The sequence below is a fragment of the Camelus dromedarius genome, chromosome 28, assembly GCF_036321535.1.
Source record: "Camelus dromedarius isolate mCamDro1 chromosome 28, mCamDro1.pat, whole genome shotgun sequence".
In the NCBI taxonomy this organism is placed as follows: Eukaryota; Metazoa; Chordata; class Mammalia; order Artiodactyla; family Camelidae; genus Camelus; species Camelus dromedarius.
In genome coordinates this window covers 27,417,143-27,429,892 of record NC_087463.1, presented here as the reverse complement: position 1 = coordinate 27,429,892, position 12,750 = coordinate 27,417,143, and the positions used below count along the sequence as shown (strand labels likewise).

Here is a 12,750-nt window from a genome sequence, read left to right as displayed (position 1 = left end):
AAATCTGAGGGTGGAAACAACCAGAACACAGAGGCGCCCCCAGACAGCTGGCACTCACCGGGAGGCACGTCTTCCTGCGCTTCAGTGGCTCGAGTAGAGGAGCTTTGGGATGTGCGTTAACCCTGTCGTGTTCCGCTGCGTCCCCAGCAGACGGGCAGGTCACACGTGCTGTGCCATTTAAGGCATAAACTGTGGGTACTCGAGTGACTCGAGTGGGGACCGTGCTCGGGGCCCCAACCCCCCGGGCTCTCTGGGACCTGATGGAATATCCTGTTAGTGCCTTTTTCATTCTACACTCCTGGAAAAAAAAGCCAAATAAAAAGCCAGCACACACGTGAAATAAACGTACTGTAACTCCTCGCAGGCCTGGTACCGTCAGCGTCACGGACAAGCCTGAGGACCCCTACGTCGCCCGACCTCAGAGCGGCCATCTCATGCAGCCAGCAAGTGAAAACCAGAGATGGAATACAGGCTGGGATGCCTCCAGCCTCGGCCCCCACTGGCCCGCGAAGCGCCTCAGACAGCACCGCGGCGGTGGGGCCAGGCCAGCTGGGACGCCACCTAACTTGTCACCTGGGGTTGGGGATGTGCAGTCGCTCTGCGGTTGAGTCACTGTAAATCGCAGGGCACGGCCAGGTCCCCCCCCGCCCCAGGGGACGGCACCTTCGTGCCGCAGATGCACGGGGGCAAATCCCAGGAGAGGACAGGCGAGACCTGCCAGCACCCCCAGGAACCAGCGGCCCTGTCCTGCTGAGACAAGGGCCAGTGCATGCAGGGCGCTCGTGGGGCGGGGGGCGTCACCCGCGCCCACACCGCCCCATCCCCCCTGGTTTCCTGGGCCGTTTCGTCAGCCCCCAGCCTCTCACCTCTCCCTGGGTGTAAACGACAAAGACAAAGCGTTTGCTTTCACGTGAAGGCCACGTGAAATCAAGCGCCTAGGTTCCAGCGCAGCTTTTTGTCCCTGTGTCCACCTTCTCCTCCACGCACCCTCCTTGGGTGGCTGCCTATTCGTAACCCACACAGGGAAAGACGCGTGTGCCTTGGAGCCAGTTCCCACGACTGCCCCTGCTGCCCCCGCTGCAGACGCTTCGCAGGGGCCTTAAACCAGCGAGACGGCCTCGAACCGGCCAGGGATTCTGAAGTGCCTCCCACTCTCTTAAGAGAGACGGTGAAATTAAACAACATTTATACTAAAATGGAACTCCTGAAGTTCACTGTCATTAAACGTAAGCAGGGTGGGGCAAGGGGAGACGAAACATAACTGGGTGGAGATACGGAGCGAGAAGTTAACTCCACGAGGGGAACGTGATCTCTGCTCTGAAGAGACCCGTTTGAGTCTGTGCGGCCAGCAAGGGCCCGGGAGATGCGGGCAGATCGCGTCCCTCCTCGAGCGCTGCCCTCCTGCCCAGGCTCGGGGCTGGGGAGCTGTCCTCCACCCAGAATGAGCAGCAGCTTCAACTGTTCCCCTTTGACTAATTAATTTCCAAAAACCTCAACCACACAGAACACTGAATGGATGGGCTGGGATCACTGCAGTCAACTCAAGACAGCCGAGCTTCACCAAAACCCCGCCAGGCCCTCACCAGCCACCCCTGTCAAGGCGACCCGGGGAGAACCCGCCCCCACACTTGCTCAGAGTTCACGCTGGGGAGGCTGGGGGTCCCGCGGAAACATGTGGATTCACAGAAGCACGTTCACTGCGGTCCAGGGAGCCTCTGGCACGGGCGCCTTAACCATGGTCCCAACCCTGACCGAAACTACGAACGCCGCTTTGCTCTCAGAGGCCAGCATGTGACAGCCGGCCTGGGACCGTGGACACTCAGGAAACGGCCTGTAGCTCCAGCCTGAAACAGGCTGAGAGAACCATCTGCGGGAGCCACACTGGACTGGGTCTCAGAACCTCTGCCAGGGGCCCCAGGACCAAGAAAACGGTGGACAAACACTGCCAGCAGGTGGGGTGCATGGGAGGCGAGGCAGGGAGGCTGGGGGCCGCCGAGCCCACACAGGGCTCCTGATTCTCCGGCAGCGAGGGTCCAGGGAGGTTGGGAACAGGAAGTCACATGATCAGGTCAGTGTTCTGAGAGAGAACCGTGATCACAAGGAGAGCGAAACAGAATATTGGGGGTTGGATTTAGGAACAGGAGACCTACGACAAAGTGACCTCATGACGCAGGTGAGAGATGTGGGGCCCTAAAGTGGACAGCCGGGTGCTCCACAGATGTTTGGAGCAGGACCGGCAGGCCCTGGGGTCGGGGGAGTGTGGGAAGGGAGGCACAGGGGCCGGAGGGGCTGGAGTGCCCGTCAGGGCTGGGAGAGGTCAGTGCCAGGTGGACGGGGACAGGGGGCAGTCTCACCAGCACCAGGGGCTGCACCTGTGCGCTCAGCACCGTGCGGCCACGGCGGCCCTCCTGGGCCAACGGGCCTCCGGCTGGGCCGTCCTACTCAGCCTTAATCTCTCAGCCAGGTCCAGAGGGGCCTGGAGACCTGCCTGGGCTGTGGACCGAGCATCCTCACACCTCACACCCGACACCTTGTCGAGGGAGCAGAACGGGCATTCACTGAGCTCACCGGGCGTGGGCCATTCCCCAGGTCACTCCCTGCCCACCCTCCCACCTAAAAAGGCTGCATCTGACCACGAGAGGGACCTGGGCAGCTGGACGGGGGCCAGAGGGCACTGCCCAGTCCTCTGCCTGAGCCTAAAAGCTGTGGGGCTGTCTGGACCTCAAGGGGGCGATGCTTCTCTCTGTCCACCCTGCCTCGGCAGGACCATTCCGGAACTTTCTCAGACAGAAGCCCGGACCCAGCAGCCTGCCTCGCCAGGCACTGGGGCTGAACGCAAGGCACCAAGGGTCAGCAGAATGCGTGGTCCCCTTTTGTCCGGACTGCCACCCTGCTCCTGCAGAGATCTCGGGTCTGGTTGGGTGACCGGGGTCCTGCAGGCACATCCGGGTGAATCGGGCACCTCCTGGGCAGGACTGACTTCCCACAGCTGCTGAGGGCAGTTCTGGACCCAGAGCGCGGTTCTCCAGGGATCAGCCACTGAGTCCTGGGTGGCGCCCCCAGGGGTCTCACCTACAGACCACGAGCACGTCCTACAGGGAGGACGCCTGGCTTAAGGGTGTTTGAAAGCTCATAGCCTCGAGTCAGGAACGAGCCGGGGAGGCATTTGTGGGGCCTCGTTTTCACCTAAGTGGACGGGACAACTCAGTGGAGGGGGGCCAGCGCCGGCGTCCCGAGGTGGTGCTGCACTTCACCCCCATGGAGGCTCACATGCCCCCGGGCCGGCCCGCACGTGCCCCCCAGCACCAGCTGGGGCCCGCCACCTGCTTCGGGAACGGCAGCTCCAGGAGTGACTCTCCCCAGGGTCCTGGGAGCACAGGGCCCAGCGGGAGGCTTGCGGGACACGAACGTGGGGAAAAGTGGCGTCTCCTGAGACGGCTGCAGCGGGAGGGAAACACCCACAACGTCTGGCTGGTTTTTTTAGGGGAAATGGCTGAAGGGGGCTAAGAGGCTTTGACCGTGGAGGCTGGGAGGCCGAGGCGGTGTTGGGGGAGGCCAGGAGCCATGTTCAGCGTTGGTCGGCACCCTGGTCTGGGAAACAGCTGACACCTGGGCAAGGGGGCCATGCCGCTGACGGCAGGCCAGGTGCGCATACGATCCACGCAGGGCCCACGAAAGCACCGAGTCGAGTCCTAGCAAGCAGGTCACGGGCCCTCGGCACCTTATCCCCAGGAGAGAGACCCCATCCCTCACCAAGGTGCCTCCTGTCACCGCTGCAGGACCTCAGCTCTCAGGTCCTCTACATGAGCTGGCCTGACTCGGGAGTTTGCAGGGCACCTCTTTCCAAGTCACCCTCCACATCTCTACGCGGAGGGGGCCCGGTGTGTCCCGGGGCGAGGTCGCCTGTGCTGGGATGAGCCCCAGGCCAGGGAGCGCCTGCTCCTTACTATCCGTTCTCTGAGCTACTGACAAGCCTGCCGCGTGCTTAAGCATGTCCGCGGAGCTGCGCAGGGTGAAATTCCACTCACTCGCAGCTCAGCCTCTGCGTAAAAACCGTTCACTCAACTGCAGCGGCTCCTCGGACGGCGAGAAACGACAAGCCGGGCCTGACGCTGGGCTCTGGGCCACCTCTCCTAACAGGACGGCTCAGCCCGCATGGTGCACACACACCCGAGCTGTTGGCCAGCATCACCCCAGGGACAGGGCCCCTGAGGGTCTATGGCCACAGGTGCCGGGACCCGCGTCCAAGCTCTCCGTGTAGAGCTGTGTGTCCCCCGTGGGCTGGCGGCCGCACAGCCAACCACGCAGGTGCCACCAACAGCGCTTCCCGCTCGACGGGCGGCCGGCCGCTGGCGCACAAGCCCTTCTGCCGCACCGTCGCCTCGGGCACTTACCGTCATCCAGGTCCAGCTGGTCCAGCTCTTGAGGCTCGCGCTTGACCGTTACGGGAATGGGGGCCAGACTATGGTTACTGTCCTCACGCACCTCGGGCGGCAGCAGAGGCCGGGCGGCGGCAGGCTCGCTCCTTGGGACCTTCGGCAGGGGGTGCTGCTGGTGGCCCATCGCAGACGGGCGGGTGGGGCTGCAGGGCTGCAAACAGGCCGGCTCTTGGGCACCCGGCGGTGGTGGAGAGGAGGGGCTGTTGGGACAGAGAGCTGGCCGGTGACCCGGGAAGCAGCAGCTGCTCAGCTGTGGACTCACCTGTGGCTGAAGCAGGGCGGGGGGCGGCAGCTGGGGGGAGCCGGGGTGCACGCCCGTGGGCCTCGGTGCCTCCTGGCCGGTGAGGACCCCTCCGGCTGGCCGCTGAAGTCCGAGGTGGCCATGGCCCAGGCTGGCCACACCCTGGCTGTAGGAGGCAGCAGAGAGGTCGTGGAGCTTCGGGCTGGAACTGGGTGGCGGGGACATCCCGGTGCTTCTCTGCGGACAGGGCGGGAAGCCGGCCCCGAGGCAGGAGGCCGGGTCGGGCGGCGTGGCCAGTGGCTGGCCGTAGCAAGGCTTCGGGAGGGGGCTCGGGCCCTGGCGCGTTGGTCCACAGGTGAGAGCAGGCTCGTAGTCGTCACTGGGCTCTGTTTTTATGACTGGAACTGCGAGGGGGGAGAGAAGACAGAGAACGTGAGCTGCAGGGGGTGGGGCGGGCAGCTTGCGGCGGGTGACCTCGGAAAACAAACAGAGTTTTGACTGAGTCCCTGTGCAGCTCCTGCCCGGGCCTCCCACCCAACTAAAGAGGGCGTGAGTCATCGGACCCGAGAGCAGCAGCTGGTTCTGATTCTGAGAGCACTGCTTCCCTTGGCCTCTCCCCCAGCACTGACGTGCTGTGAAAATCCATTTGCAAACTGCAGGGGAAGCCTTGGACCCAAGGGCCCACGGATTTGTAGTCATCAAAGCGAAAATCTTAACTTGGATGTACTACTCATTTTGCTGCTACCGACGCCCTAGCTGATAAACGTCTGCATGTCTGGGAAACCGGAGCACACAGGAGGACGGCGCTGAGAAGTCCCGCAAACCCAGCAGAAGGACGAGTGAGCCCCTGCCCCAGGGCAGAGCCCTTCAGCCACCGGACGGGGATGGGGGAGCCCTTTGACGCGAGCAAAATGCCGTCTGTCCCTCCTTCCCGCTGCTTTGCTCCTGCGAGGAGACAACGGAGGACCAGGGATCACGCGGCTCCCAGGGCAGAGTCAGAGGCTCCACACAACCTCCAGAGTGCTCTCCGGTCCACCCAGAGCTGGCAAGGGGACGAAGAGGGACCGGAGGGGAAGAAAATGGGCGGGTGTGCCTGTGGGGTCTCCTCGGGCACTCGGGCTCCGTCCCGACCCACAGCCCCGGTCCTGCCCGCCCTTACTGCCCGTGGCCCCGTTTTCTCACTGTCTTTATCTCTGTTTACATGAGACCCCTTGATGGTCAAACTACTCTGAGAGAGACTAGTGAGAGCCCACTTCAGTTCACACCGGACGTCCCGGACGCTGAAGGCGAACGTGGGTGGGTGAGCTGTCAGCAGACCCTCATCACATTTTCACCTCTCCGCGCGCACAGGTAGATTCCTGGCGGCGGGGTGGCCACACGGAAGGAAGGCCCCTCAACCCCAGGCTGTGGGCCTAGGTGTGGCCCCTTCCTCCTCCTTGAATAAATGAAGACTCTCCCCCAAACATAGCTGTGCCTCACGAAGGTCCTGAGCTGGCAAGTTTGCACATCTGTTTGCTGTTAGGGCCACGGTGCCTGCGGCTTCCCCGGCAGCCGGACGTCGCAGACCAGCTCTTCCGCAGAGTGTCTGCAGGGCGCCTGGGCAGTGCGGCAGCTGTGTGGCTGGGACCCCGCTGATGCCCCAGACCAGCTGAGGCAAGAGCATGGCACTCTGCTCGGGGGTCTCCAAGTCCTACGCTTTGGGCTCGTGGGGTTCCCGGTGGGGGTCATTGTCTTCGGTCTCGCCTTTTCCGCCTGCCGACACCCACCCCGACCCCTTCCTCAATCACCACCTGTCTTTGATGCATCCCCCTTCACACAGAGCAGGGAGATGCCCAGTTTCAGGGCGACTGGATCCCCAGGTGGAGCTGACAGCTGGAAGGAGACACAAGGAGGGGATGCAGTCTGTCACTCCCTGATGTGCCCTCTCTGCCCTGAAGCCTGGCCAAGAGCTGGGAGGTCTCAGCCCTGCCGGAAACCCTGCTTCCAAGGCCCGGGCCCCAGCACCCCCAGCACTCCCAGACCAGATAAGCCCAGCAAAGCTGACATGGGACGTGGGGGTGGGGGCAGGCAGGCAAGCCTGCAGAGACCACAGGGCGTCTTCACACTGGGTGCCCCGTGGGGGCCGCTGGGTGGGTTTCCATCAGCCAGGCCACCTCCACACTGAGGGCCGATGCCCACACACACTCACGGCCCTTCACCGAACAGATGTCTCTTTCCTGAGAGCGCCGCAGGCCGGGCTCTGCACGGGGGGCTGGAGTCCTGGGGCTGCACTCAGCCGAAGGCCGCCGCTGGCTGCTGCAGGACACTGAGAAGCCAGCTGCCCTCTGTGCGGAGTCCGATTCACGTGCTGATCCCACGCCAGTGAAGTACCCCCAGGTGCCCGGCAGCAGCTCAGAGTCTCGGGCGGAGCCGTGTCCTTCCTCGCAGGGGGCGCAGGCTCCCCACCCGAACGTGCCATGCTGTGGGGACCCCAGGCCCCAGGGAGCATGGCACCAGGGACTGTTCAAAGTCCAGCTGGGGCCCCAGACTGGGCACGTCTGAGCGTGTGCAGGGGCTCTCCTGTGCCTCGCCCCCCAGCCAGCTCCGTGTGCAGCCTCACCGGCGGGCAGGGGAGAGCGGGCCAGCACCCACGACGGGGACGCACCCTGCTCACTTCCCACTGCGAAGCATGGACAGCTTCAACGCCATGGCCGCGGGAGGGACGGCCTCTCCCAGAAGCAGTACTGCCGGCTGGCACCGACGGCCTCAGCCTCAGGACACAGTTCCTTGAGACGGCGCCACGGGGCTGGGGAGCAGGTTCCCACCAGAATCCTCCAGAGATGGCGAGTGGACGCTAGCAGCCCCGAGAGGCCCCAGCCCTGAGAGGCAGGGCTGTCACTAAAAGCAGCCCCGACAAACCAACATGATGTGGTGGAACCAAGTCTCTCGCACTCAGAAGACGCTCGTGTGGAACGTGGCACCCCGGCAGAGTTCAGATTCTGAATCAGCGTGCGGACACTCCGACTTCTTAAACACGTGTGTCTGGCAGATTAAATTAAAACCCTCCTGGGATGCTCGCTCCACTGCCCTGGATTTGCAGCCAGGCACGAGGGCCAACTTGCTTCTTTCGTGCAGTGTCCCCTGAGCTCTTTTAAAACTCTTACCCTGTCTGCTCTGTCGACTGTCGAGGAGCAGCCACAAACACAGCTGCCAGGAAGCGCCCCAGGCGTGAGTTACCTGCCTTGCAGGGCAGGCGGAGTGAACGCCCAGCCAGGACCAGCAATCCCAGGAGGCCAGCAGGGGCAGGAGCGTGCGGTGTCTGCTGTGCTGGACGCTTCTGCATCTGTCCTTCACGACCTGTTGAAAGGCGCGGCGGCACCAGGGTAACTCCCACGTCACCCTGGGAAAATCTCAGCAAAATGATCTTGCGGGGCCTCTGTGTGGGCAGGACCCCGCCCAGCGCACGGCAGGACGGTTCACGAAACACATCACCTTCCGATGGCGTTGGGACCCACTGAGTTCTTGCCATCGTGGGGTGGAGAGTGGACGCAGGCTGAAGCCCCAGGCTGGACCCCAGCCCACCCAGCCCCCAGGGCCGTCACGGCACACGACTCCAAGCTGGGCCCCTCCGCTCAGATGTCCTTCCCTGTGTCTGTGGCCCCTGCTCCTCGGCACCCACAAGGTGGCCGGATCCTCGCCCTCTGATGGCCCTCAGCCCTCTCTGTACAGCAGCCCGCGGACAGTGCTGCCTCCCGAGCTGGGGGAGAGACAGAAGGGTCCTGTGTGAGGGGACCCTTGTCCACGGCTGAGAGCAGCGCCCTCCTGGCCTGAGACTCCTATGACGGGGTGTCTGTCCACCGTTCACTGTGCTGGTCTGGGTGGGAGGTGTGGGGGCGGGCACTGCAGACCAGGTCACCCCAGTGGCGAGCAGTAGTCTCAGTCTGTCAGAGAAAGCGAAAGTGTTGGAGGTCAATGTGATTTCAAGGCCGACTGCTGGCCACAGAGCACATCTTGTGGAAACGTGGGCTGCCGGCCGGGCCTCACTCAGGGCGTGACTGTCATCGTGGAAGTGGCACCCCAAGCCCCAAAGCTGCGTATCCTCTGTTGATGGCACCGGAGCTCCTCGCTGAAGGTGCCTGGGCGTTTCTGCCAGGAGTGGGGACACCAGGGGACTTGAGCCCCAGCGAGTTCTTCCTGCGCTGAGACTCGAGTCCCCAGGAGCCAGGCAGTGGCTCTGCCCTCTCCCGGCCAGGGTGGAGGATGGTCCTGGAGACGGCAGGGTGTGGGGGGGCGAGTGTGCCCTTCCACGGGGCAGACCCAGCCCCACATGGTTCTGATCCTGAACCGATCGTAACACTTCCGTGGACGCCTACTGGCCACCCAGTGAGATCAGGAAGGCTCAGGGCAGTTCCGGCCACCTTTCCGAATTCCCCTGCCCAGATTCCCATCAGCCTCTCCTAGGGGTGGACAGGCTCCAGTCCTCACGGTCACAGGTGTGGTGGCGCTGTGGGCTCACTCACAAGGTCAAGAAGCAAGTGTGAGCCCCATCCTGTCTGGCTCTGGGCACTGAGTGGACAGGTGGCCCCCAGGCATGGCTACCCCACCCCACCCCAGCCACACACCCCGGGAAACCACTCTGAACTTGTCCTCAGAGACTGAGTCAGTGCCAAGCAAGCCTCAGTCCCCGACGTCCGGGATCCGCGCGAATCGGTCATTTCCACCCTGTCTTTCGCGCAGGGATTCGGTGGATTTGGTAAATGACCACCCCTGACTGATTCAGCAGATGATTGGGCAGGGGCAGCCAGAGGCCCCCAGCTGACGGCCACTCAGCAGAACTGAAGTCTGTGGTCCCACCGTGGCTGTCCCCTAGGACTCCCCTCAGATGGACAAGCCAGTGGGCAGGGCCAACTGCCCCAGGTGGCCGAGGGCATGTGACATGTCTCCACGAGGGAGCGGGGCTCAGACCCCAGGCCCGCAGGCTGTTACACAGACACCGACGTTTCCTTTCCTTTGCTGCCAAACGCTCAGGGCATGCGCCTATGGCCCCCGGCAGCCGGGGGTGGGCGCAGCGGACGGACGCCGTCTCGGGCTCCCTCACACCTGGGCACCTGGGGCTCATGCCCAGAACGGGACCCACACGTGAGGAAGGACGAGCTGGGTGTTCCCCGTGCCCTGAGCCAGCCTGTCCCCTCACTGAAGGGCAGGGCCCAGCAGTCCAGGCCCAGGACACCATCCGGCCAGTCCTCTGACCCCAAGAGGCCAAGGCTCCGAGGTGAACGGGGGCAGCTCTCTGGACAGCTGTGAGGGACGCATTCGGACCAGCCCCACTGAGTGTCAGCACCTCGTGAATCCAAGTGATTTCTTTTATCCAGAAACCAGGACTCTATGTGAAGAGGACACACCAGGCTGCTCTGTGAGTCCCTGGAGGTGGGAGTTTCACAGACGCTCGAAGCCCCAGCACCTGGCATGGCATCCAGATGCAGACGGAAGAAGGGAGAAGGGACACAGAAAAGCAGGCCAACCCAAAGCTGCGGCCCGAGAGCAGCTGTAAGTGCCCTGCTCACATGGACGGGCAGGGCCACACCCAAGAGGGGACGAGCCACACTCAGGGGATATGGGGGGCGGTGGTGGGGAGCTATGGGTCATCAGCCATGGCCCTCTGGTCATCTCTGGCCCATCACCCAGTGTGGCCTCTGTCCATGGCCAGAGCCGAGAGGGGACTGTGGGGTGGGGGGTGGATCAGCGGACAAGCCGACTCACTGACCCACACACCATGCGGCAGGGCAGTATGGAGTTTCTTTCTCCGGGAGCGAGCTCCAGTCCTTCCACAGTGTAACCAGCACCTGCGCCCAAGTCTTTGGGCGCCAGGAGGGCAAGGCTGTGGGCTCACGGTGGTGGGAACGCCCCGACTTTAACCACACCCTGCCCGAGACCTCAGCTCCACGGTGGCGGTGACACTGCCAACTAACCCCAACGAGGTGGTGAGGCCCCGACCCCACGGGTGGGGACCCACAGGCTTTGCGGAAGCAGAACGTGGACACCAGGAGACAGCGACCGAGGGCTCACGGAGGTTAGTGGGGTGCCAGCTCAGACGCGGACGGTGGGGACGTTGACTGACAGGGTAGCCTCCCCGTCTGTGGCGGCAGTCCGCGGCCACAGGTGTGCACCGCCCTGCCCTCCGGGTGCCCTACGTGGGGATCTGTCACCTCACCAGGCCGACAGCTGACTCTGGTCAACAGACCACACAAGCCAATGAACACATCAGGCGCGTCTCACCCAGTGTCACCAGAACTGCACTTGAAGGGGACCCGATTCGCCCTCCCGGTGGTTTGCGTTCAAGCAGCGGCAGGTCGAGGGTGGTGACCCCGTGGGAGCTCAGGGAGCCACGTGGGGGTGACCACCGTGCCATGGCTGCCGCCCTGTCGTGGGCCCAGGTCCCCAGGGGGAGGGGGTTGCCAGGTCTCCACGAGGGTGTGCCCAGACTCGTCGGGGGTCTAGCTTCTTCCTGACTCACACTGCCTTTGTTTTTGGTGGCCCGTGGCTCTCAAGTTTCTAAACAAAACCACGTCCCACCCCCTGGGTCCTGCTAGGCCGCCTGTGGAACTGGTTTCTGCAAGGGAGTCCTTGGGTGCGGCCGCACTGGGCTGCCTGTCCCTGGCCCCAGCCTTTGTGAACGGGCATCCGCGGTCTCTTCCACCAGTCCAGGCCCCTCACCCGCCCCCTCTCATCTCTATTCAGGTCCAAGTTCAAACCCTCTCCCCATGGATTCAAGGCCAGGTTTGGGGAGGAGGCCCCAGGTGGGTGTCAGTCGAGACGGTCGATGCCAGGCTACTGATAAGAGGTGAAGGCGCCTCTCCTAATGCCTGGGGCTCTCCAACCGCCGAATCTGGACTCCTGACAGCCGACCAGACACAGCTGGACCCACGAAGGCAGGGTGAGGGCAGACCCTGAGCAAGGCTCCCTCACGTGGAGGGACCTGCAGGGAGAGCAGCTTCCATGCCCCTCCCCTAGGGCCGCTACGCCCTGCCCAGACCCGGCCTCCCGACTTGGCCGTCCAGGGGCCGGCGGGGGGCATGCTCCCCTCCTGCGGGCAGGGAGGGGCCAGTTCACTGCACCTCTGTGGCAGCAAGTTTAACATGGAAAGAGATTAAACATGCACCCCATCCTCCACTGGAACAAGGGCCCCATAAAGCTGGGAACTACAAGAGCCGCCTCTGGGCTCTGACGGAAAGGAGCCCGAGGAGCCTGCGCCCCCAGCTATGCGCCGGCCCCGCCCCCATGGCTCTCGCACTTGGACAGACATGTGGCTGCCACCCCGCTGAGCTGACTTGGGAGGAAGGTTCCAGAAAGCCTCCAAGGCCACTGACCACACGAGGAGTGCCCACCGCCCTCCTGCTCCGACCTGGCACCACACGGCTCTACGTTGCCTTTAGAGGGTGTTTCGGGCAGGCTGGGGTCCCGGGATTGACACCCCAGGACCCAGAACAGGCCAGCCTCCACACCATGGGCTGGAGACGTGGGTGCGGTCTGCTCCACACGGAAGCCGGCAGGTGCCTGAGAACAGGCTTGGCCGGGGCCTAGGTGTGGACAGCGGCTATCGGACCTCCGCCTGCGCCTCCTCAGCTCCTGGCAGGAGGCAGAGGAGGACTCGCCCGCACGTGGCCTCTGGGGGTACAAGGGACGGCGTGGGGGTCGGTCCTCAGGAGCCTGGCCTCATCGGCTCTGAATGCCGCTGCTCCGCCCAGGCAGGTGCCACATGCACAGGCAGGCTTCTGAAGACTGGAGGGGCGGCCTCCGCGGTCAGGGCCACAAAGATGCAGCTGTCACACGCGGCGGGATGGGGACGTGACACTTCCGCTCCCAGAGCAGGGCGGGTGGGGGTGACCAGGAGGGCCCTCCTAGGTGTCGCTCGGCCACCCCGCTGTTGACGGCGCTGGTCCAGGCCGGGGCCCCACCTCCCAGGGCCTCGTCTGTTTATGAAATGAGGGGACATTGACGGGTCTCCGCCAGGCGGGCTGGGCTCAGAGGAGCCTGCCAGGGGTGGGGGCCGAGGGGCTGCAGGCAGGAGTGACAAGGGTCCCAGGAGGAGGA

The 12,750-nt window shown here is 64.0% G+C and overlaps 1 protein-coding gene across 6 annotated transcripts in view; it reads right to left on the bottom strand.

Annotated features, from left to right (window-relative positions):
- The window catches only part of NFATC1 (nuclear factor of activated T cells 1), a 90,064-nt gene that overhangs the window by 23,054 nt on the left and 54,260 nt on the right, over positions 1–12,750 (bottom strand). For 2 of the 6 annotated variants that reach the window (XM_064480460.1, XM_064480461.1), the window contains exon 9: positions 4,395–5,084. In XM_064480460.1, the coding sequence (XP_064336530.1) occupies positions 4,395–5,084 (690 nt within the window). The remainder of the gene's footprint in view (positions 1–4,394; positions 5,085–12,750) is intronic. The other 4 variants (XM_031441711.2, XM_064480463.1, XM_064480462.1 and 1 more) reach the window with 4 other exon arrangements.